This window comes from Colius striatus, chromosome 15, assembly GCF_028858725.1.
Source record: "Colius striatus isolate bColStr4 chromosome 15, bColStr4.1.hap1, whole genome shotgun sequence".
Lineage (NCBI taxonomy): Eukaryota > Metazoa > Chordata > Aves > Coliiformes > Coliidae > Colius > Colius striatus.
In genome coordinates, this window is record NC_084773.1 from 4688624 (window position 1) to 4712487 (window position 23864).

At 55.0% G+C, this 23864-nt stretch overlaps 1 protein-coding gene across 1 annotated transcript; it reads right to left on the minus strand.

Moving 5' to 3' along the window:
- Window positions 1-4020: 4020 nt before the first annotated feature.
- On the minus strand, window positions 4021-23431 carry TRAIP (TRAF interacting protein). The gene is made up of 15 exons (XM_062008557.1): window positions 23334-23431; window positions 22240-22297; window positions 20960-21043; window positions 16629-16668; window positions 13944-14071; window positions 11340-11434; window positions 10673-10786; window positions 9666-9753; window positions 8018-8107; window positions 7725-7813; window positions 6921-7076; window positions 6668-6716; window positions 6025-6150; window positions 5428-5478; window positions 4021-4152 (listed from the first exon to the last, which is right to left on the minus strand). Exons 1-15 carry the CDS (start codon window positions 23429-23431, stop codon window positions 4021-4023), a joined length of 1398 nt encoding a protein of 465 aa, XP_061864541.1.
- Window positions 23432-23864: the final 433 nt, after the last annotated feature.

Below are 23864 nucleotides of genomic sequence, written 5' to 3' on the forward strand. Positions count from 1 at the left end.
GGCGGGCCGGGCGGGACGGCTCCCTCAGCGCAGCGCCGCCTCCGCCGCCATCAGCCCCGCGCCGCCATCGCCGCCTGCCCCGCCGCCCCGCGCATGCGCCGCCCCGCGCCCGCCCGCCCAGCGCGCGCCGCGGGCACGCGCGCCTCCCCGACCAATCAGCGCCCGCCGCCCCGCCCCTTCTGCCCCCCCCCATCCCCCCGCCGGCACGTGCCCCCCGCCCCGCGCGCGGCGCGTCGCAGCAGCCAATGGCGGCGCGAGGCGCCGGCGGGAGCGAGGGACGCCCCGCCCCACCCCGCGCGGCGGCCAATCAGCGCTCAGCAGCGCCGCGCGCCCGCCAGGCGGCGCCCCGCCACAACACGCGCTGCCGGCCAGTGAGCAAACGGCTTCCCGTGACGTCACGCCCCGGCGGCCAATCAGCGCCCGCTCCCGCATGAGGTTACACTCCGATAGCCAATGAGCGGCCGCTCGCACACGAGGTCACAAGCTGCTGCTGGATGTCACCCACTGCCAGCCAATGAGGCTGCCCCGGGACCACACACCCTGCCATGGCCTGACAGCCAATCAGCATCCTCCTCGCCCATGACATCATAGACTGACAGCCAATCGTCATCCTCCTTCCCCGTGACATCACAGACTGACAGCCAATCAGCATCCTCCTTTCCCCATGATGTCACTGACTGTCAGCCAATCAGTGTCCCTGAGTCATGAGGTCACACACTGTGCTATGACATCACATCCCCACCAGCCAATCAGCATCATGCTCACTGCCCAGCCTGGGGCATGCAGGGGGCAACTGGGGCACACAGAGGCTTCTGGCACACACACAGGTTCCAGCCCTCCCCACAGGGGCACACGCTGCCCCGCCAGCCATAGCCTTGCCGTGATGGCCAGGGCGCCAGCCCAGGCTGCCCAGCTGTGCCTCGGGGCCAGGCTCAGCCCCTGAGCACCGCTCTGCCACTGGAGGTCAGCAGGAGCACAGCCAAGCCGCAGCCCCTGGCCGTAGCTCACACAGTGCTCAGCCACAGGACAGCCCGCTCTGCGTGGTGTCAGGGGCTGCGGGATGAGGTCAGAGAGCACAGGCTGGACTCGGGCTCCTGCCTCGCACCATCACACCTCACCCACAGCCAGCTCCTGCTTAAGGAGGCTGATCATTAACACAGCCACAGGGGCACAGGGCACCCCAGGGCGGCAGGCAGGGGGCTGGGGCAACCCACAGCTCCTCCTCCATGACCCAGGGAAAGGCTGAGCATCACCTTCAAGGGACTCAGTCCCACCCAAGGGCTGCAGGGTTGCCAGGTGTTCCCACTGCCAGCCAGAGCAGAGGCAGAGTCCTGGGGGCAGCCCTTGTCTGGGCCACCATAGAGGCAGGACCCCAGCCCCAGTTCCCCAGGGCTCAGCAGGAGGGGAGAGGCAGCTCCCTCTTGCTGCCATCAGCCCCAGCCCTGGCAGCAGCAGCTTTTTCTGGGCTGTGAGTCAACACGCACATGCTACGCAGAATCCTAAAATAAATGTGAAACTGGGTCCAGTCTCACCTCTGATGCCACAAAAATAGAAACTGGCTTCAACGTGCCCACAGCAAGACAGAGCCTTTGCCCCTTCTCCACCAACTCTCTGCTGCCCCTCAGCCCAGGGAGCAGCCACGGCTGGGGCTCACTGCCAGGGCCAGCTGTAGGGCAGAAAGGGTGTGAGAGGAGGAGGAAGGCATCAAAATCATCCCTGAGCAAGAGGGAAAAGGCTCCAATGCTTAAGTGCAATACAACAGGAAAAACCCACACATCAGAAACAACTTCTACACCTGCACGTGGAAAGGTGGAGTGCAGGAACGGGTGAAAGGGGATCAGGACTGACAAGGTGCCAGGACACGAGGAAAACAAATGAAAAGAGGCTTGGTTTTGGGAGGAAGGTGGTGTCCCTCAAGTCCAGGAGACTCAAAACTTCTGCCTTAAACTCAGCAGAGGTTTGAGCAGCCACCAGCAGCAGCCCCTGCTCAGGCAGTGCCTAACAGCTGAGTGCCCAGCCATGACACACAAGCCCTTCTGGAAAGCTGCCTTGGTGCCAGAGCCCAGGGAAGCAGAGTCAATAGGGTGATGGGAAAATGCTGCCCATGCACACAGCAGGCAGAGCCAACCCCAAAATGAAGGCACTTCTCCCACAGCAGCCTGAGCAGAACTTTTCAGTGCAGAATGTTTGTTTCCAAAGCCAAGACTGAAGCACTGGAGGGCAACAGGCCCAGCATAAGCTGAACAGAGCAGCCCCAGGTCACGCAGCCATTGTGGTTCCTGATGGGGCCACTGGGCTACAGAGCCACGGCCTGAGCTTTGCTTTTGCTGGGGCCACAGCTGAGCAGGGGACAGGACTGGCTTGATCAGGTGCAAATAACTTTCCCCCAGCCTCTGACAGCGCCCTAGACCAGAGCAGCACAGCTGTGAAAGCCCTTTGCACGCTCTCCAGGCTGGGCCTGGCTCTGCCTTCATGGGTAGAGACATTGCCAGCTCAGCAGCACCCACACGTGGAAGCCCACATGCCATGTCAGCGATGCATACAGCTCCTTAGGAGGGTCTCCTGAACCTGCTTCAGGCCAGAGAGATCTGGAGCAGGTCTGTCCCTTTCTCACAGGTACCTACCTTGAAGAGATGAGTGCACCAAGCAAGAGGGGCAGTAGAAGGCTCCCTGCAGAGGCTCCCCAGGCTTCTCTTCTGAATTGATTAAATCCCCTTCCCTTCCCCCCAGGCTGGTTTCCCAGCCCTCTGAACTCTCTTCTCCCACTCCTCCACTCCCCATCCATTCCATGTCCTTCAGCAGTCAGCCCCAAGGGAGGCAGCTAAAACACAGCCCTTTCTGCAGGCCTTGTCCTTGGCCCTGCAGATCAGCTTCACTTCCATCACAGCTCCATCCCACCACAGCCTGTCCCTGCAGAAGGGGCCTTTCTCCCGAGAGCAGGCACCAAAGGTTTCAGCAGGGAGAGGCACATCCATCACCCCACACTCAGCACCTGAGCTCAGCCCTCCACCCAGAGATGCAACAGGGAGAATGCTCAGAAGCCAGTTGTGTTAACAAGCATGCACAGGCATGTATTTTATTTCCCACAGACATGTTTTTAGCCAGCCCAGGCATCGAGGCTTCAGCCTGAAGCAGCTGGAAACAGGAGACATCCCAGGTTTGTCCCGTAGAGTGCTGTAGGGAGGTACCTCACAGCCCTGCCTCAGCCCCAGGGCAAGAGGGGAGCTCCTGTCCCATGTCTCCAGCTGAAGAACCCCAGGAAGGTTCATCCCCATCAGTCTCCCCCGCCCCTGAAGGGAGCCATTCTCCAGCATTTCCTCAGGCCACTCCAAACCCTCCAACCCCAGTTACAAAAGAACAAACACACCTACAACCTCATTTAAAAAAACCCTAGAAATTCATAACTGAGTTTCACACCAACACGTGCCAAGAACAGAGGTGCCATCAGCACACCCATCCTCCCCTGCCCAGGCCAGCAATTTCAGTGCCAGCTCTGCAAAAACACAGCAGACTTCTAACCAGGGCACTGCAGAACATCCCCTGCCCTGCCTGGGGGTCTCCCCATGCCCCACGGGCCCGTGGCATAGGGAAGGGGTTTAATGTGATGATGAATCTACAGGCTCCCTGCACCTCTCTTCCTCTGGGAAACTTTCTTGGAACTATTTTCAACAGGCACAGAGCTGCTCCAGGTCTCTCCTCCCTGCTCGTGCTCCAGCCATCCCCAGTGCCCTCCCCACACCTCTGCCTCGTGGCTGCATCCAAGTGCAGTTCCACCTCATGTCAGAGCACCCAAGAGCAGCAGCAGCTGCAGAGCTCTGAGCAGGCCAGAAGATGAGAAAATCCTGTTTAGTCTGCATGAAAACAGGAGGAAGGACGGGTAAAATAAGAGGGGTAAATCAGTGCAAGCGTTGGCCAGAGGCTGGGTGTCCTGGGGCTGGCTGTGAGGTGGGGGCAGCACCTCTCCCCCTGCACAGTGCCAGTGGCTGTGTGCTGCTCTGAGCTGGGCTCCAGGCAGGGCCCTCACTGCAGGAAACTGTCCAGTCTGGCTTGGCTGCTGCTGGAGGAAGATGTGGAGGGAGCTGCAGACACTGGCCTGGAGACATTCTTCTTCTTGCTCCTCACGGCTAACGGACGGATTTCTGCCAGGTTTGTCTGGTGGCAAAACTGTCAAGGAAAGATCCACAACCTGATGCCCTGGGGACAGGAGTGATACATGGCTGTGGCAGAGCAGCCCAAAGCACAGGCCTGGGACCTGGCCACCCATCTGCACCCAAAGGAAAGCTTCCCACAGGACAGGTTGGGCTTTGCCCCCTGCTCACAGCAGCAGAGCTCAGCCATGCTCCTGTCCCACGAGCCAAAGAACACTTCCCACTTCTGTGCTACCCCCAGGCACACAAAACAGCACTCAAACAGATCTGTCAGAGCTTTGAGATCTACCCTGTGTGTCAGAGCCAGGACGCTGAGCAGGGCAAGGCCCAGCAGCCAGAGCCTGCAGCCTGCCAAGGCAGTGACCCTGAGAGTCCTCAGAGCAGATTCCCTTGTCATTCACAGGCCAGAGGCAAAGAAGTGGCAAAAACTTAAACCTTCAGCACTGACAGGGAGGTGCAGGCCATGCAAGCAGAACTGCAGAGCTACACAAGCCAGCACACTTGCAGCACTGGGGCTGGGAGAACAGAGCTGCTCCTCCAGCAGCCTCGTGTGAGGGGCAGCACTGGGTCAGCTGCCCACCTTCTCCAGTCACCTCGGGCTGGCAGCACAGGCACCCCCAGCCCCAGAGATCTGGCCCAAGCCTCTCGCTGCTGTTGGGCACCTCCACCATGCCACAGGAGCAGCCACCTGAGGCTTCCCAGTGGTCACACTTTCCAGATGATCATTCCTCTTCCTGGCTTTCTACAAAGCAAAGCCCCCTCAAGACCAGAACCAGGAGCCAGAGCGGGGTCAGAGCCATAGGTGCACCACACAGCTCTCTGACAGCAGTTCCCAGGGAAGGGAGTGCAAGGACAGCTTCTGTGGGGGAGGAGACACTGTTCCTGCATGAGGAGTGGAGTCAGAGCAGCTCTGAGGGCTGTGGGGCTGCCCGGTGGAGCAGCACCAGCCTGCAGGAAGGAAGGCTTTGGCTGCATGGGCTGCCAGAGGCTGCACTGAGATCCCAAGGGAGTCCAAACTGTACTGGTCTCTCATTGCTATGCTCCTCTGTATGAACCCCCACTGATAATGCTCTCAGCAAGTCAGGTCCTTGATGCCTTTGCTGAGCTCAAACTAGTTTAGAGTCAGATAGAGAGAAACCTGATGGTTCCTTCAGGATCCTGCCCCATTTCTGGTTGACTCGGGGACAGGGCTCCCCAGGATGGCCAAGACCGAAGAGGAGGAACAGAGATCAGGTCCTCACAGCATCACCACTGCCATGAGAGCTGCAGGGAAGGATACAGGCTGTATGAACTTTGTTCTGCCTCCCAAGCCATCGTACCCCATCCTCACCTAGGAAAGAGAGATGGAGAAATGAGCTTGGAGCAGCAGCACAGAGCCTGGGCTACCTCTCCTTGTGTTGGTTGTAGGGAAGGGGAAGCATTGCAGGCCACAGATTCTGGGAGAGGGTAACAAGCACCTGGAAACAGTACTTGTGCTGAGCCCTCACTTCTGGAAAAACACAGACCCAAAGGTATTAGTAAAGTTTGGGTATCTTAGGCACTTTCTGAAGCAAGTTGAGCCTTCTGAGCAGCAACAAGGCTTAGGGGTTTGTCACTGGGGCTGAGGAATACAAGGAAAATACCCCAGGCTTCAAGTAGGTGGAGAAATGGGAGATAGAGGGCCATTTAGTCTACTGCCAGGAAGGCAATGAGCATCTGTCATCCCTGGAGCTCTGCAGGATGGGGAAGCAGCCAGGTCGTGCTCCAAGATTTATTTTCCACAGCCTGTATGTGGCAAGGTAAAAGCCTCATTGGTTTCCTCCTGCAGGGTCACTTCAGGACAGAGGTGTGCAGTGCCAGCCCTCCACATGCTCACCAACTGGACAGTCCTACTTACAGTGCCTGTGTGCTTCTGGGGCCCCAGCAAGCTCCCTGAAGAGGGCTTCTTGGAGAGAAGAGAGTTCCTGACAAACGTTGGCAAGAGTCCTTTAAGAGCATCATCCTCCAAATCATCTGCCCAGTTCTGTCCCACAAAATAATGAGAAAAGCCCTTTAACCAGCATGATCTGCAGAATTTAGTCCACATACAGGGAGCACTAACAACACAGACAGCAATTTAGGGTAATGGTTACTGCTGTATCACATGTCAGGCCAAAGAACAGTAGCTTCCAACCTCCCACCGAGGCTCATCTGGAACAGTGCCTGGAGGCAGGGCACAGCACCCAGGCCCTGACCGACCCCACAGCCCTCGTGGGCAGCCCCATGGGTCTGCCAAGCACATCTGAGGCAGGATAATCAGCAAGAAGCACGTGGGTCCCCCATCCTCCCTCTCCTACCCAATTCCAGGAGGCCTGAGGCAGCAAAACAGTGTTTCTAGGAGACTGTGGAACGAAGCTCTTTGAAGCATGTACTGTGTTCCCACAGATGGGCCAGTCTATGGCCACAGCATCTCCTATGTGGAGAAAATGGGTCCTTTATCCCAAGCTTATTGACAGCAGAATCAAAGAGGAGATACAGAAAATTGAGATTAGTCCTTTTACCTCCACTGTTTCCTTCAGAACTTTCTTTGCCAGATTTACCACGGGAGGCCTGTAAGAAGCCCAAGGAGCAAATCAGCAGAGATTGATTGTTCAAGTGGAGCTGGCAAGGACAGACAAGGCCGAACGGATGACGCCAAACCTTGCAGCACGCCATCAGGCAGCTGGAGAGCCATCTGATCTCCCACAGCAGCTTCCAAAGCACACACACACACTTTCATCTCCTTTAGAAACAGAAAGAGGAGGGAAAACTCACGGCTTTTTATCCAGCTTCTGCCTTTTTGCAGGGCTGAGGAGAGACGGGCAGGGCTCGTGTTCAGGGGTGTCCACGTCAGAGGTGGCATCGAGATCGATCTCGGGGCTGTGGGGCGGGCGGTGCAGCTTCGGGGGCCGCAGGTCCACGGGAGCAGGGCTGCAAGGCCATGGCAGTGTCACTCACCCAGGGGGTGACCCAGTGGGACCCAGAGCAGAGCCCCATGCTGCTCACAAGTGCCAGAAGGGGGACAACCCAAATCCCAGCGTTTCTAGCCCGCGTCCCAAAGTGATGCTTGCCCTGGAGCCCAGGGAAACATGCTGGCACACTGCTGCCCCTGTGTACACAGCCCAGGTTGCTGTACTGGGGTCACATCATGGGCTCCTCACATGAAGGGGCTTGATAAACATGTAAAAGATACTGTTTTTCCAGGGTAGGCTCCTCTGCCTGGCTAAGATCTCCAGTCCCCACACACCAGGGCATGCTAACTGGATGGCCAACTGAGGCAACCAGAAGGGCAGCTGTAGGGATACTTCCCCAGAAGGACAAAGAGTGTGTCAAAACCTAGCCTGTTCTTCCTGACCTAAACCATCCAAAACACACATCATTTTTTTAGGTAAACCAAACACCACCTTGTGAGCAACAAGAAAAAAACCAAAATAGGATACAAGGAGCAAAATGGCCATGCTGCTGTGATGCCTGCCAGACTGGAACATCTCTGCCTCTCCACCTAGTTAAACTGCCAGCTCTTACTTTGGACCTGCCATCTCCACCCTTGGCTTGTGTCTGAGGATGGCCCTCACTAACCTTTCAAAGACTAGTCGACTGAGCGTCTCCCTGGTTACAGGTGGGACCTTCAGAGTATCCTGCAAGATGTCAATCTTCTTCTTCAAACTCTGGATGGAAAAGGGAAAACAGATAGCAAGATAAGGAAAGATTTAGTAGCAGCTACTTTGCCCCTTTTCCATAAGTCAGCCTCAGGTGGAGCAAATCAGAGGTAAGGTGGGCTGGGTAACAGTCACTGAGCAGAACTCCTGGGATTGCAGCTGCAGGCCATGGCCAGTTTCCAGTTACTGCAGACTGAGGAATTATATTCTCACCAAGATCTCCTTGTCTGCACTCTTCAGATCCTTCTGGGTGCTTTTTAACTCCTCTTTTGTCTTCTCCAACTCTGAAACCGTCTTCTGCAGCTGCAGGAAAAACAACCCAACCCAAAGAGCAGAGCTCTGGTTAGAACAGACAGGTAAGGGAGGCAGCAGACCCCCTGCCAGCACCGTGCTCTGCAGCACATGCCACTTTCCCCTGTTTAAGGGCTCTGTTTTTCTGTGCCAGTCTGACCAATCTCTCCTCTATCAGAGCACCCGAACGCCTGCCCATTTCCTCAAGCTGCCTGCAGAGGGATCTCCAGGGCTGCTTGCTCGACACAAAACTTCCTCCAGCATTTCCCCAGCATTTATGCCTGACGGCGACAGCTTTTCCCTGCTCTAACGCTTGGTGGCTGCATTGTGAATTCCTGCAGGACTCTGGACACAGCACAGGAATTACAAACCACAGGCTGGCTGATGGCTGTGCATCAGCAGTGTTGGCATCCTGACAAGCCTGATTCAACAGGGAAGCATGCCAGGAGCAGGGGTCAAGAAGTGGCCTGCTACCACATCAGAGACTTCTGTGGGTTCAGGAGCCCAGGCCAGCCCACAACTTGTGGGTACAGTCAGCTCCTCATCAGCTCAGCCCGGATCTCTGCACTGACTCTCATCCTCCTGACCCAGACTGGTGATGGCAGCTCAGCCCTGACTCAGCCAGAAGCCACCTAGTCCTGGCAGCAGCACCTTGTGGAGGGGGTTAACTCCTTTGGGGAGCAGCACAGCAATCTGAGAACCTCCTTCTCCAGTTGAAGGGACCATAACAGCTATGACTGAGCAACAAAAATAGGCCAAATCCACCCACAGTCTCTCACTTTGTGAGCTGGGACATGAGGATGCCCCAGGGAACACCTGTGCCTTGGAGAGCAAGGCTACACACACTTCCTGGGGACTTGCTACCAGAAGTGACAGAAAGCAATTCCTGACCTGAGCTAAGGGAGCTCAGCCAGGCCTAGAGCAGGAGGAGCAGAGCAGCAGAGGCATGTCAGCAGCTCCACACCAGATCAGGATCAGCCCAGGAAGGTTCTGTGCAGAGCCACCTCTTCGTCTTCACCCCACTGTGGGAACCTCTCCTGCACGGGCACAGCATCCTGCAGGCTCCCTGGCCCAGTTCAGTGGGCTGAAGGCACAAGGCTGGGTGTGCCCCTGGTTGTACCAAGCCAAGACTGAGGCCTGCTCAACTGGTGCTGGCTTCAAACACCCTCCTACCTTTCCTAAGGACCTGATTCTGCGGCAGGAGAGGCTGGCAGTGGCACTAGCTCCCGCTCAGCACTGTGGCACATGAAGGCAGAACCCAGTGGCAGCAGCAGAGCACCTGAGTGCTCCTGCCTTCCAGTCCAGGCTCCCTGCCAAACTCTGGCTGGCTCTGACATGCTGCCCCAGCAGTGTCCTCAGAGACTGCACTCCTGACAACAGCCCAGGAGCTGCTCACTCACCACAGCATCACACCCCGAACCAAAATACCCCAACCTGACACTTCCACACCACCTGTACCACTCAAGGATGCTCAGTGAGGGAGGGGGTCACTGCAGAGGGCTTGAACCACAGTTACTGACAGGGATCTAGAGACCAAATGTCACCCTGATGATGCATGCTCTCCCTTTACCTTGCTATTGGCAGAAAACAGCTCCTTCTTCAGCTTCTCTGTCGTTTCATTAGAGATCTTCCGAGCATCCTTCAGGTTTTCATACTCCCTGCAAAGAGGCCAGAAGAGCTGTGCTATTTGTGAAAGGACCAAGCTAGAACTTCTCAGAGACAAGCCAAGACCCTTAATTTGAAGCTCTGCAACTGCAATGCCACCAAAGAAAACCCAGGAGACACAAAGTCCTTTAGGGAACGGGGCGGAGTGTACCAGCACTGACCAAGGGTGTGTCAGATAGCCCACTGCACCACAGGGGAGAGGAGAGCTGCATGATACTGTGCCTGAGAACAAGGCCTGAACGATTTCCCCAGCAAAATGGAAACCAGATCCAGAGCCATTTCAGCTGCCAGTGAAAAAGACAGACAGACAACAGAGCAGCCTCTGTGCTGGCAGCAAAGAGAAGACTTTGCTCTTAGTGACTTTTCAGAGACTTCACACTATTGGCCCTCTAAATTCATCCCCAATTACACCACAGGGACACTTGCCTCATTACAGCCTTGTATCAAAGCTGCAATTATTCAGCTGCCATCAGAACAGACCCAAAGAAGCTGTGGTTTTGCCCAGCAGGCCCAGATGGATTTGCAGGTAGGGAAGGGCAGCAGGTGCAGCTTGGCCTTCCCAGAGCAGCGTGGCAGAGGGTACAGCCCTGAGTCCTCAGCCATTTCCTTCCCCACAGAGAGGGGAAACCATCAGCAGCACCTCACTCCCTTCCCCATGGGGAGGGGGGAACCATCAGCAGCACCTCACAGGTGCACTGACAACTCGAGACAGTTCCCATGGTGACACACATGTCATTCCAGTGACACAGGAACAGCTCGGTGTGACAGGTTCCAATCTCATTCCCCGGGATCTGTCAGTCAAAACCCAGTGGAGGCCCAACCAGGCAGTGAGAGCCCTGCAGAGCCCATGTGCCTGCTGGCACTGGGCAGAGCTTCTCCCTGGGCACACCCTGGACAGTTCCCAGCACCTACTTTTTCAGTGAGACGCAGTAGATGGCCAGCTGCTCCACGGCTGCCTGCCCCACTCCCATCTCTCTGATCATCTTCTCTGCCTCGGGGCGTTGGCTCTGAAGCAACAGCTCAATCCTGCAGCAAAAAAATCCAAAGTACCCTCAGCTCATGAGTCACAAACAGAGCTGGGGAAGAGACAGGAGCCCTGCTTCACCCCTAGGGAGCTGGTGCAGCCTGAGCTGCAGGCATTTGGATGTCACAGGGGAAGAGGCACAATTGCCCCACTACAAGCAGGGCTTTTCGCTACAGAAGAGCAGCACTGCACGGACAGACTAGGGAAGGGACAGCTGTATACAAACACTGCACACATGGGGCCAACATCCCAGCTCTTGGGCCCGTAGCCCTGTGGCTGCCTGTGTTCCAGGGCTGGCATTCTGTTCCCCAGCAATGGCACATAGCCACCTCAGAGCACTGGTGCTGAGGCCAGGCTGCACACAATGCCGCACCTTGCAGCAGCCATCTACCAAGGGCAGGAGCATGGACAGGCAAGGGCAGGTCTGCTAATGCAGCACAGTTTGCAACCTTACAGGGTAAGGAGACCCAGTGTGTGAGCTGGGTGCTGCAGCAGGCAGAGCAGGAGCCTCCTCCCTTGCCTCTGGGGGCAGGGGGGTGCAGCCTGGCACCTCACCGCTCCATGGCTCGCAGCTTGTTTCGCAGGCGACGGGCCTCCTCCTTTGAACTTCTGTTTTCTTCCTGCTGCTGCTCCAGGAATTTCATCTGCTTCTGCAGAGAAGCAAACGCACACACAGACCGTCAGGAAGGCTCCAGGGATTGTTAGAGAAACATCCTGGTTTATGCGCACTGCGGGCAGCTGGGACTATGTATTGGCTCTTAATGCTATCACCACCTCAGCAGCCCAGGATTAGGGAGAGTGAGCTCCCTCCCTGCTGCACCCCCCACTCTGCTCATTGCAGGGGGGTGTTCGCTGCTCATTCTGAGGCCAGTCTGGCGCAGGAACTGCACCGCAGGCTCCTCTCTGCTGGGAGTGTCTGTGGGGCTCTGCAGTACCTGTGCACACAGACCATTTGGTTTTCAAAAGCAAAAAAATACCCCCTTGCTATTGCTTTCTCCTCCATGCACAGCTGAGGCTTTAGCCTCCCAGTTCTGCTTGCCATTAGCTTCTTAGAGCATAAACAGGAATGCGGAGTGGGTCTCTTCTGGGAGACTTCAGCCAAACCAGACACCAAGCCAGGTACTTCTCTCACTTGCCTACAGCAGCCATCAGCTTTCCAGGCTCTCCAGTAACAGAGAGCAGTAACAGAGAATGTCAGCTGAGCTGAGAGAGATCTGCAGTGTGGCAGAGGACAGGGGAAAGCCGCCTGAATTAGCACCGTTCCAACACATCTGTGTTGTCTGGGTTTGCGTGTGCCTGGACACTTCACACAGCACTTCCAAAAGGCTCTGGGCCCGGTTTCTGCACAGTGCTGACTCCAGGGAGAGGCCTGGCCAAAGACCATCACCTCATAAAGCTCCCTTCCACACAGAAGTTAAGGGATTTTTGCTGCTCCCTGCCACAGAGACCGAACATCTGTGAAAGTGCTGAGACTTTGCAGAGGGGATGGTGTTGTAGGCTCATGTGTTGCTCTTGCTTAAGCCTAGCCCATCTTTGGCTCTTCCTAAACAGAGCTCTCTACACTTCAGATCCCCAAAGCAACTTTTTCTGCCAGTTGGAGCAGAGTCCCTCACCTCAGGTTGAAACAGCAGCAAACTCTCAGGCAGAGGTTCAGTAGCAGCAGAGTGCTTGCAGAAGGCAGGCGAGCTAGCAGCCTGCAGGCCTGACCTGCAGCACAGCTGGAGAAGCCTGTGTGCTCACTGCAGAACTTTAGAACCTTAATCTTTAATGAAGCAGCATAAGACAGTGTGTGGCATTCAGCTGTATTCAACCCCTACACCACAGAAAAGATACCTCCAGGTCCCTAATCCTTCTGCCCTGCTCAGCTTCCATTAAAAGGACTTAAGCGCACACAGAGGGTTTTGCAACAGGCGGGATAATCACAGAGCCTCCTCCTGAGGTGCTGAGGCAGGAAAGCCAAGCACAGGGATGTTGAATTGAGCAGCGAGCACCAGCTTCCACTGGCACAATTGTTTCTGCAAGAGCAGGGAGCATCAGAAACATTCTGCCACTGGTACACCCGGGACCCTGGGAGCATCTCTGGCAGGGCACAGACCCAGGCTGCCTTTGCATCCAAGCAGAATGGATATAATCCTGTGGTCAGGCAAAAGAAAACCATGCTGGCTCACAGCAAGGCCTGTCTGGCATTAATTCCTCACTGTGTCTCTCTTTCTGCCTTGTGATTGTACCTCATTGCTGACCCCTACCCTGCCTTTCAGCCTGCAGCTCATAACCCCAGCTGCCTGAACCCTGTCTTCTTGTGACAGACGCATCATCCTCACACAGCAGAGACTGCCCAGCCCGCCACACCAAGGCAAAGTCCTTCTGCTCACTACAAGACATCCCAACCAAGAGGTTCCTGCTCTCACCCTCTTCCCCTTGCTGTTTACGCACAGTACATGACTACACATTGAGTCACTGCACGCTGAAACACAACAGGAATATTTGATCCCTGGACTTCACACATTACTAACCCAACCGAAGGAAAGCCCTGGCAACAGAACAGAGCCTGGAGCTGGATCAGATCCCACTCAGCTGAAGCTTGCAACTCCCCCTCCATATATTTCAGTTTGATTTCTCCTCCACTCAAACTAAGAAACTAATTTGCCTTGAATCCCGTCTGGCCTAAACCCATTTCAGAAGAACATTCTACCGCAGGGAGCCAGCGCGGCGGCAACGGGGCGCTGGGGCCACCTCCCACTCTCGCTTCATGCTGTTACCTTTAGCAGCTGCACTGCCACTTCATTAGCAAGGCTGAGCCAGGAGCCCCTGGGCTGTGCTGGTGGCTCTCCCCCACCACGGCCACCTCTGCCTGGAGCCTGCGGCCGCTTGAGTGCGAGCCACAGGCCTGGCTTTTGCGCCTCTGCATCAGCCACGGGGTGCTCAGGACCTCGAGATCAGCACCACTGCTCGCTTCAGATTACTAAAACCAAAGTGAAACCACAGCCCCGCTGCCCTCCTGGCATTCAGAGATCAAGGAAACAGGCAGCTTGAGGCACCAGATCCATAACCTCACTGGCACCACGTCCTTATTAGCAGGGCCCACAGAGGTCTTCAACCAAACTGACGCTGCCTGTGCAATGGTTAGTGCTGCAGCCCTGCCAGCGATGGGAAAGGTACCTTGAGAGAGGAGCACAGCATCTCTGTCTCTCCCAGCACCTTCTGGAGCGACTCTATCGTGGCATTGCGCACATCCAGAGTGTCCCTCAGCCCATCCACAACAGCTTGGCACTCCCGCTTCTCTTTCTCTGGAAAACAAAAGGAGAAAAAGATTACGGCCTGGCAACCCAAACTTCAGTTGCCCCACAGGAGCAGGAGCACCACAGACAGACACTGCTGCAGCTCAGGCTCCTGGCTGCTAGGAGTTGGCCGTTCCTGTAGAGCCATTCCCCCAAGAGCTGTCTGTACCAGGGGCTGTACTGAGCAACTGCTTCACCCACTGCTAGCAGCCTTCAAGATTTTCTTTACTAAAGATAACAAGTTCCCTTTAATAGCTTTGCAGTGCCAGCCCTGCTAGCATTAAGCTGATGCATCTTAACCCTTGCATGCTCTCCAAGCCAGGCTTGCACAGAGAAAACTGCTCGAGTTCCACCAAGGTGTGTGTGAGGGAGCTGTGGAGCTGAGCCCAGAGGCCTGAGCCCAGCCCCTCCACACGTGGGGAGCCTCTGGGGGCCACCCTGCTGCATCTACAGCAAAGGGCAAGAGGCAGCAAAGCAGAGCCCTGCCAAGCACTGGGGACTGTGCTCCTGCCTCAGATTCCAGTGACTTTTTGCAGGTCACAAAACCTTTGAGTCCTGCTGTTCCTCCCCACACAGGCAAAGGCCGGAAGGAAGCACGTGCCTCTGACCATTGGAGAGAAGGTGATGGGAATCACCACCAGATTTCCATTTGTTTTGTCAAGACAAGGGAAGAACAGCTCACAAAGCAACAACCACGCTCAGGAGCTGACAGACCTAGGCAGGGAACAACCAGCATCACTGGAAAGCTCAAAGCAATTGGGCAATGAGGGAAAGCAGCAGCTCCTCCATACAACCCTGTTGACAGCAGGGTAAAGTCTTCAGCTCAGCATCTTCTGTCTTTGCTAAAATCACCCATGGCTCCAGCCTGGCAATAGTGGAGAGACAATCAGTGCCCTTCCAAAAAAGCTTTTCTCCTTGCAAGCAATCCAGTCCCAATTTGTGCCATGGCACTCCAAGGAAGCATGATCTCCAGGGCAGCCTCGCTGCTCAATGAGACAGTAAAAGAGCCACGTGGGACTGGGGAAGAGGGGAGGAACATATCCCAGCACAAGCAGGCAAGTGTTTAGGGAAACCCACTTCTTTCTTAGCAAAGCATTTTTTTTCCTCTCCATTGATCTGAATAACCCTTCCTCACCAGAGGCAGCACAGCCTGGAGATGCTCCCCTGCATTTGTAGAGACTCAACATCCACCCAAGGAGTTTGAGCTTCTCCCTCCTCCATTCCCAGCTGCCCAGAGGCAGATGGCAGGAGTCAAACCTCCCCATGCAGCAGGCATGAGTTTTCAGCTCATGCAGAGTACCTCCCACAGTGCCTGCTGGGTCTGCTCAGAGCTCAGCACCTCTGGAGCCATTTGCAAGCTGATCAGAGACTGGCAATTACACAGCTCCTCTGCAGCACAGAGCACATCTTTAAGTGAAGAATTTATACACAGGAACCACCAGAGAGCAGAGTGCCCACAGCAAAAGATGCAGGAGGTGGGATGGAGCTTCTCATTTCCAATATGAGAAGAGAATGGGAAAGGGAATGTCAAATCCAACCTCTACTCACCAGAAGCAGAGAAGATGAGCAGGCCTTCGAGCAGTTTTTCTTGGATAACATCCTAGCAAGAATCCCAGCCACCTTCCCCAGAAGATCTGGCTCTCTACCAAGTCACTAAACTCAACCAAGCTGGCAAGAGAACAGGCCTCAGAATAGATGTGCAGACTGTCCAATTCTGCTAAGGACTGAATCCTCCATCTACTGGCTATTCATGTCTGTCTCGTGCAGGCAGGGAAGGCAGAGGAAAGACGCCTCTCGAGGCGTGGGTGAGCCCCCAGCATTCTTTAAGATTCTTTTTTTCCCCCCTTCTGCTAGTGTGTCTTTGGATTTCTGTCACTCAGACTGACATTTTCCTTTTGCTGCTCATGACTCATGTTCTGATGACAGGCTGCCTACAGACGATGCTTAAAACCCATCGACAAGTCTCCAGGGCTTTTGCTTTTCCTGCCTCCCTCAAACATCCTCTAAAATTAAAGATGGGAAGGTGGAAACGCTCGCGCGCTTCACTCCGTCCACTCTGTACACACCACACGTGTGGCACTGCCACAGCCAAACAAACAAACCCACAGCCCTCCCCTGCTCCTGCTTTTGGGCACCAGTTTTACCCCCTCATCTGTTAAGAGGGAACGAGCCTTTGTCATGTACAGCTGTGAGTTTCCTAGGGAGCAAACCCAGGGGTTTTGCTTTCAGCAAGCCTTCTCCAGCTATAGCTGGGCTGCAATTCTGTAGCTTGTGATTAAGAAGGGGGGCAAAAAAAAAAAGGGCATGCTTGTGTGTCAGCCTGCAGAGAACTCCCCAGTCACAGCAGAGCTGGGCCAGGCTGTGGGCTCTGGCTGTCATACAAGCTTTGTACAGCTTTAGGTGGTCTCGCCTCAGAAATGCTCTGAAGAAGCAGCTCCAGCAAAGCAGTTTGCAGCCTGCAGCACGCCCCAGGCTTCAGAGAGGGGTGGGCTGTGCACAGGGGTTCCTCAGGCCTGGGCAAGCCACTTAGCACAGGCAGAGCCCAGGACACACAGACCGCACTCACCTTTGACAGAGAGCTGAGCCTTCACTTTGTCCAGTTCATTCTGAAACACAACAGAGAAAACAATCAGCAAACATCCTGCAGAGGAGCTTTCACCACATCTTACAAGGGCCCAAGAGGTTTCCCAGCAGGACATCTGCACCAGGCAGGTGCTGAGAAGGGACCATGTAAGGGCAGCACCAGGCAAGTTCACAGGGAACACAAAGAGCACCTCCAACTGGCATTCTGCAGGGGGAGAAGATCCCACTTTCATCTTAGCCTTGTCAACCTTGTGTTTCTCACACTGTCAGTCATCTTGTTTTAGCTGAATAATTTTGGAAGGCTCTCAGGGAAACACAGGAAATCAGACAGGAGCAATTTTTATCCTGTTTCACCTAAACAAGGCAGTAAGGCAGGGCTGTTGCCAGACAAGCTGCACCAGGAAGGGCTTTGAACTGAAGCGAACCTCAGGTGGGTGCAGGTGGGAGAAAGAGAGAGAGAGAAGGGCACATCCCAACCCCCAAAAAGGCAAGCCATCAAAAGGTATCAGCCAGCATTCTGACCAACACTGAAGGCACTGCAGTGAGGGATGCTGAGAGGAGCTCAAAGCTCTGTCAAATGGCCATAAACAGAGCACAGATAAACCGACCCATCCCACAGCAAATCGAGGGCACATGGTGTCTCCTGAGTGCCACGAGGGTCTGAGGAACATCAAAGGTTTCTCACGCCTTCATTAAGGATCAGAAAGAAGCTGCAAATGCCCCATAGTTTAAATTATAGATAATGAAGTGGTATGACTTATGAACACTGGCAAATAGCCAAAGGAAATGTACAGAGGTTACAAAGAGAGGCTGTATCTGGTGTTCAACAGAAAAAAAGAGGGAGAGAGAGAGAAATGTATACAGGAAAGAGTCAACAGAAGATGACTTAAAAAGCTGTGTTAGAGAACTGCAGAGGAAAGCACATAACAAGTCAGGCAGGAACTGCAGTGGAATAAAACCACAATAAAATGCCAACACAGTACTGAAGCAGAGCACACAAATCTGTGCAACCCGGAACGCTACATGCAAATCTGAGCTGAGAATAGCACTGCCAGTGACCACAGATCCGATGGGACCACAGCAAAGCTCTGCAAGTGACAGTAAAGGCAGGGGAGAGAATATGGGATGCAAAGCTCAGTAAGCTGAAGGGACTAAATGCAAAGGCTAACAGAGCTGACTTGGATTTGCCCTAGGTAGGGAAGGGGGTGGGCAACAGCTGGAAGGCTGACTGTGGGATTAACTCTGCTGCAGGAACTATTCTGGAGTAGCTTCCTCAGAGTCCTATTCAGGACCGATTAGTGAGCTCACAAAATGTGCTAATTAGCATGAAAGCAAAGAAATCCTGGGTTACTGCGAGCAGCTATGTAACATTACCTCATTCATCAACTTAATCTGAAATCCCTCATCCTCCACCACAGCTCCTAAAGGCTGCTCTCAATTTTCACTCCTCTGACAGAAGCTCTCCTCTGTCAGCCTGAGTTACCAGGCAGGTGTCAGGAGGATGGAGCCAGGCTGTTCTCAGTGATGGCCAATGATAGGATGAGGGGCAACAGAGACAAGCTGGAACATAAGAGGTTCCAAAGAAACACGAGGAAAAACTTCTTCCCTGTTGAGGTGAGGGAGCCCTGGAAGGGGCTGCCCAGATGGGCTGTGGAGGCTCCTCCTCTGGAGACATTCAAACCCACCTGGATGAGTTCCTGCGTACTCTAGGTCCTGCTCTGGCAGGGAGGTTGCACTGGATGAGCTTTCAAGGTCCCTTCCAGCCCTTGAGATTCTGTGATTCCCAAAATTAAATGAGTATATCCTGACCACAAACAGACATCTGTCCTCCCAGGATTCTACCCTCCCCAGCAGGTTCACAAGCAGGAACCATCTTCTTCCTCCTGCCTCCTTTTAGCCAAACTGAACAAGCCAAAGCCTCCAAATCTCCTTCTGAATGAGGGCTCTCAGCTCCCCAGATCACAAGCAACTGTGTCAGGTTCTATACAGCCTCATCGAGATGTTACATCCCAAAACTCACACTTTTCCTGTTCTGGAAACAGCCATGTGGAGACTGCTCTGATCCCTGAGGACCATCTTTAAGAGCACTACAGGATGAGCCCAGAAACAGGTTGGGTCTCAGGTTCAGCACCCAGAAACACTTGGGCATGTTGCGGCATTCTGCCTGCGGTCTGCAGCTGCTCCAGGGAACCAAGTTGCCTCTGGTGCTGAAGTTGAAGCTGGTGCCTGCTGGTGGGAAGCAAAAGCAGCCCTGGCACTCCTTTGACCATCAACATTTCTGAGCAGAACCAAAAGCGAGGAATAGCACCAATGACAATTACTATCCAAAAGATAATGTAGATAATTCTGCAGCAACAGGAAGAGTTTCAGGTTATGAGCTCTTCTCATCACTTATAACTGAGTGCCTAAGACTGGCTCTCAGAAGAGCATCCCAAGCTTGTCTCCCCAAAGCAGAGGACAGCACAGCTACACACTCTGCTTTCCAGCACACTCTGTGCCCTGGTCCAACCTCTCCATGGCAGAAGGCCAGGTGCTCATCTCGGGACATCTGCAGGCTGCAGAGATACAGCTCCAGCTGATGACAAAGCCAAGTAGCACTCCAGAGCCAGGCCACTGGAGGGACAGGCAGTGCATGGGAACAAATCCCAGATTTGAGGGCTTTCTCAGGTGAAATCACTTCTAGCTGAGGAAGTCACTAATACTTTTCACAAACAGAACTGCTGTCTAAATGGACAGCGAATCCCACCCACGCTGGTTGCCTGCACATCTTCCAGAAACAAAGCAGCACACAGCATGGAACTGGTGATGAGGCAGCATCAGCCTCAGCAGCAGCAACCCAAATCAGTGCACAGGGCAGGAAATGCCCACAGTAGCTGCCTACACCAACCTCCACAGAAGATATGTGGTTCTTTCCTGTTAGAGACTTCAGCTCTCATTAGCAAAGCTGCACGCTCAGGGCTACATGCTGCTCTGAGGGCCACACAACCACCTTTGGACGAGCAGGATGAGTTACCATCAAGCTGCTTGTGCAGGAAGAGCTCCAGAGTCCTCCCCTTGAGCAAGGCAGAAGCTCCTCAGCACCACCTGCCTGGAGGAGAAGGCTGAGTGAACCCACCTTAGAGCCTGGGCTGGGACTGAGAGGGAACAGAAAGCTTTGCTAGGGCATTTTTCTCCAGCCAACCCGTTTCCGAGTCCCTCATCTGTTTACACTTGGAGAACAGATTTGAATATGTGCCAAAGGCAATGTTTATCTGCTCTGAGCCATTACTTTCCTTCTAGGACACACAGTTTCAAGTGCCCAGAGATGCTTTTTCATTTCCTTAGCACACATACTTTGCTCTTTGGTTTCTTCATTAGCAGTCTTCGAGGATGACAGTGCTCCTGACATTAGAGTCTGGCTGGCTTTATTTTAAAAACATGCCATATACATATAGCATCGTCATGGCAACTGCTAATTATGGTAATGGCTGTACATGCTGTACACAAGAGGGTACAAGCGTCCCATTATATCAAGGTCAACCAGTTACTTTTTTTGGAACTGGTAACTGCAAGACATGAGGAGTCAGGCTTCATCCACATTAAACAGAGGAGAACATGGAACAGTCACTCTGCATTTAGCCCTTCTCACCCCCAGCTCTCTGCACCCAAGGGTGGCAACTCAGGGAACAGCACCCAGCACCAGACAGGTTTCCCCAGGGGCCCAACACTGTCCATCACTGCTGAGGCAGCTTCAGGCAGTCCCCTTCCTAACTTATCTTGGAGAACCACAACTTTGTCACCACCCAGGCCCTTACAGCATGTGCAAACAAACCTACCTGCACACAAGGAGGTGGCACTTCCTCCAACAGCCCCTTCTTTCCAGAGAGGTTAGCAGGGCTCACGTGCAGCTGAGCCACAGCCCATTCATTGCATTTGGGATTTTTCCTTCTCCTGCCTTTGAGAAAAGTTCTGTAGTCTCATCTCTAAGGCTTTGAGACCCAAGGGAGAAGCAACAATTGGATGTGTATTTGATGCTGCTTCCAGAGGTTTCTGGGTAAGGTGGGAATCAGCAGGAAGAGCAGTGAAGTAGCTTCTTGAATGGCCACATGAGATGTGGTCAGGGGGAACTCTAACCCACCACATGGAGACTTCCTTACGTCAGAGCTGAGACTGGGCAAGGACCAAGAGGAGGAACAGAGACAGGCTGGAAACACTGATGTCTGAAACACGAGTACAGCACAGTGAGCAGCAGCTCAGGAGGTGTCTGCTGGCAGAGGACCATCAGCACAGGCCGTGCTTCCACGAGGCCAAAGCAGAACCATCCAGGCAAATTACCTGCAAGGTCTCTGCATCCGGCGCCGCCTGCTCCTCCAGGGCAACATCAAAGAACAGCTTATTGATGATGTGTCTTTTGCCAACCTAAACACAGGAGATAGCAGAGGCTGATGGACACAGATAAACACAACGGATAAGGAAGACAGGTGATGGGAGAGAAGGTATCACCAGTACTCTGATCACGTGCTGGATGCCATTACTGACACTGCTGTCTCTGCTTTGGCTCAGCAGCAGACCCCCCACTCAGTTTTGAGAGCACGACTCGAGCCCAGCTCCTGAGCCACAGCAGAAAGATTCAGGCCTTACTGAATCGAGCGCAGACTGTTCTCTGGCAGCCAAGGCCCCAGCAGCTGACGCTGAGCTAACACGATGCCAAATCCTAAGACAGAAGTACATGCTGCTTTCTGCAGGCAGAAGGTGCTGTAATTGAATTTGATAGCTCTCCACACCTCCCCCATGCAGTTACAGCTTTGTGTTTTAAGTATTATATACAGTCATGACACCAGCTAATTGCATAGTTACTGCTACATAAGATGTTATTTCGCGATAACTCCATGGTAACCCAGAGATGTAAGAGGCAGAGAAGAACAGAGGGAATCAACAAGTCAGGGAAGGAACAAGGGCCAAGACCTTGAGAGGAAGAAAGAAGCACTAACACAGAACAAGCTGGTGAAAAACCTACACCTGAGTGTGAGGCAACATCTCCTGCAGCCACCACACACCAAGATCTACTGGCGGCAGCAAGGCTGCTGGCATAAGGGACTTCAGAGAAGTTCAGGTCCCAGTTAAGCCACTGGATTCCCAAGCCTCAGCTTCCCATCACAGAAGCACAGCACATCCTTCCCTCCTTCCCCAGCCTTTGCTTTCTCAACAAAGAGCCGAGTGCTGCAAAGCAGGGACTCGGGTCTAATGACCACATGCAGCAACACAGGCTGGTGAGCAGTACTCTAGAAATGCAGCTCTGATGTCCTGACTGACCCCTTCCAGCCCTTTCTACAATTATCCCAGTACTTACTCAGCCTAAATAAGAGCCATGAAAACTCGGGGACCCTTCCTGGAGAAGCTACAATATGAGCAGCAGCAAGGCACCTTCAGAGCAGCCCTCTGATCAGAAGGCTGGCTGAGGGAAGTTCACCTTCTTAAGCCTTTGGGGAGGGCCTCAAGAGACCACAAGCCTGTTCCTTGTATCCCCCCCCCAGGCCAAGGCCACAGCTCCTTGGTGCCTTTTACAGAGAGTTGTGCCACAGAAACAGAAAGGTGTGTGGAGGTGATGGCTTTACCTGGATTCTGCACTGCGGGCAGGTCCGGCTCGGTGCCGTGTCAAACCACTGGATGAGGCTGAGGAAAGAAAACGTACAGTGAATCCTGAACATGCAGGAACCCGGCTCCCAGGAGCCACCTCCCAACTCACCAGGGGATAGCAGGATACAATGCCTTGTTACAAACTACAGCCAGAAAGGCAAACAGGTAGTCCAGAGGTGCAGGTAAGGAGCACACCGTGTTCCAGCCCGGGCTCCACCTTAGCCTCCCAGGCGGTTCTCAGCTGAACACAGCGTGACAGCTTATCTTTACCAGGGCAGTGCTTCTACAGAGCTCACATCTCCTTAGGAGAGAGCCTTTGAGCAACTGCAGCTTTGCAGGAGCGAATGGATCCATGCACAGAGCGGCACAAGAGCTGCTGTATCAGGACAAGACAGCCAGAGCTCCCTCAGTGTGGCCGGCTCCAGAGGCTGTCACCAGCCCCGCCCAGCGGAGCGAGGGACATCCGGCGTCTGCTCTGAGGCGATGAACAAACCTGTCGGGCTCCCCAGGAGAGCTACGAATGCATTTTGCAACCAAGCCACCACGTCACACTCGGAAGGGTTTATTTTTGGAGCAGGGTAGCAACCTGGAGCTGTCAGGCTCCTGTCAGAGCTCCCCCTCCTCCGCTGGTCTGTCGAGCATGCCCGAGCTGTGCCCCACTGCCTAAGGGGTGACCGCGGCACCGGCGAGGGGTGGGCTCTGTCTGTTAGTCAGCTGGAAATGCAACCACTCTCTCCCTCCCCACGCACGGAATGTATTTCCTCAGAAGAACCATTTCCTTCCAACCCAAAACAGCTCCAGCAAAAGCATGAAACCGCCTGGGAGGCTTCGCTCGTACCCGAGCGCAGCTCCTTCCACACCAACACCCTGCAGAGGAGGGCGCGGGGAGGCCGCGGGCAGCGCACTGACAGCGCAGCCGAGCCGCCGCCGTCCCGGTAAAGCCGCCGGGGAGCGGAGCAGCTGGCGGGGCAGCGGGCAGCGAGAGCCGCCGCGCTCCGGGGCTGACAGGCCGCGGCGGCGTCCGCCCGCCTCCACCCGCAGCCCGAGGGCGCGGCGGCGGCGGGGCGCTCACCAGGCGTGGTGGAAAGTGTGCCCGCACGGCACGGCCGCCACGTCGCGCTGGTTGTCGAAGAAGTCGGAGCAGATGGTGCAGTGCGCGCGGATGGGCATGGCGGAGCGGGGCCGAGCCGGGCTGGCGGCGCCGCGCGGACACCGCCGATTCAAACCGGGCCGCGCGCCCGCCGCTTCCGCTCCAGCGCGGAACTGACCTCACGGAGCGAGCGCGGGACACGCGCGGCCGCGGCCCAGGGGGCGGGGCCCAGGGGGCGGGGCCTGAGGCCGGAGCTGCGCCCCCGGGTCCTACCGCCCGCCGCCCGCCGCGCCGGGTGTCCCGCGGGCTGAGCCCGGGCGCTCTGCAGCCTGAGCCCGGGCGCTCTGCAGCCTGAGCCCGGGCGCTCTGCAGCCTGAGCCCGGTCACTCACCTGAGCCCGGGGGCTCTGCAGCCTGAGCCCAGTCACTCACCTGAGTCCGAGTGCCCTGCAGCCTGAGCCCGGGCGCTCTGCCGCCTGAGCCCGGTTGTTCACCTGAGCCCAGACGCCCTGCC

What these genes read in the sequence shown, in the direction of transcription:
- TRAIP (XM_062008557.1), bottom strand. Translation starts at nt 23,431, where the DNA reads ATGCCCATCCGCGCGCACTGCACCATCTGCTCCGACTTCTTCGACAAC. An exon ending in GGCTCAGCTCTCTGTCAAAG is followed by an intron (nt 14,072 to 16,628) that starts GTGAGTGCGGTC and finishes TTTGTTTTCCAG; the next exon opens with AGAAAGAGAAGCGGGAGTGC. An exon ending in TGTTTTCTGCCAATAGCAAG is followed by an intron (nt 8,108 to 9,665) that starts GTAAAGGGAGAG and finishes TTTTTCCTGCAG; the next exon opens with CTGCAGAAGACGGTTTCAGA.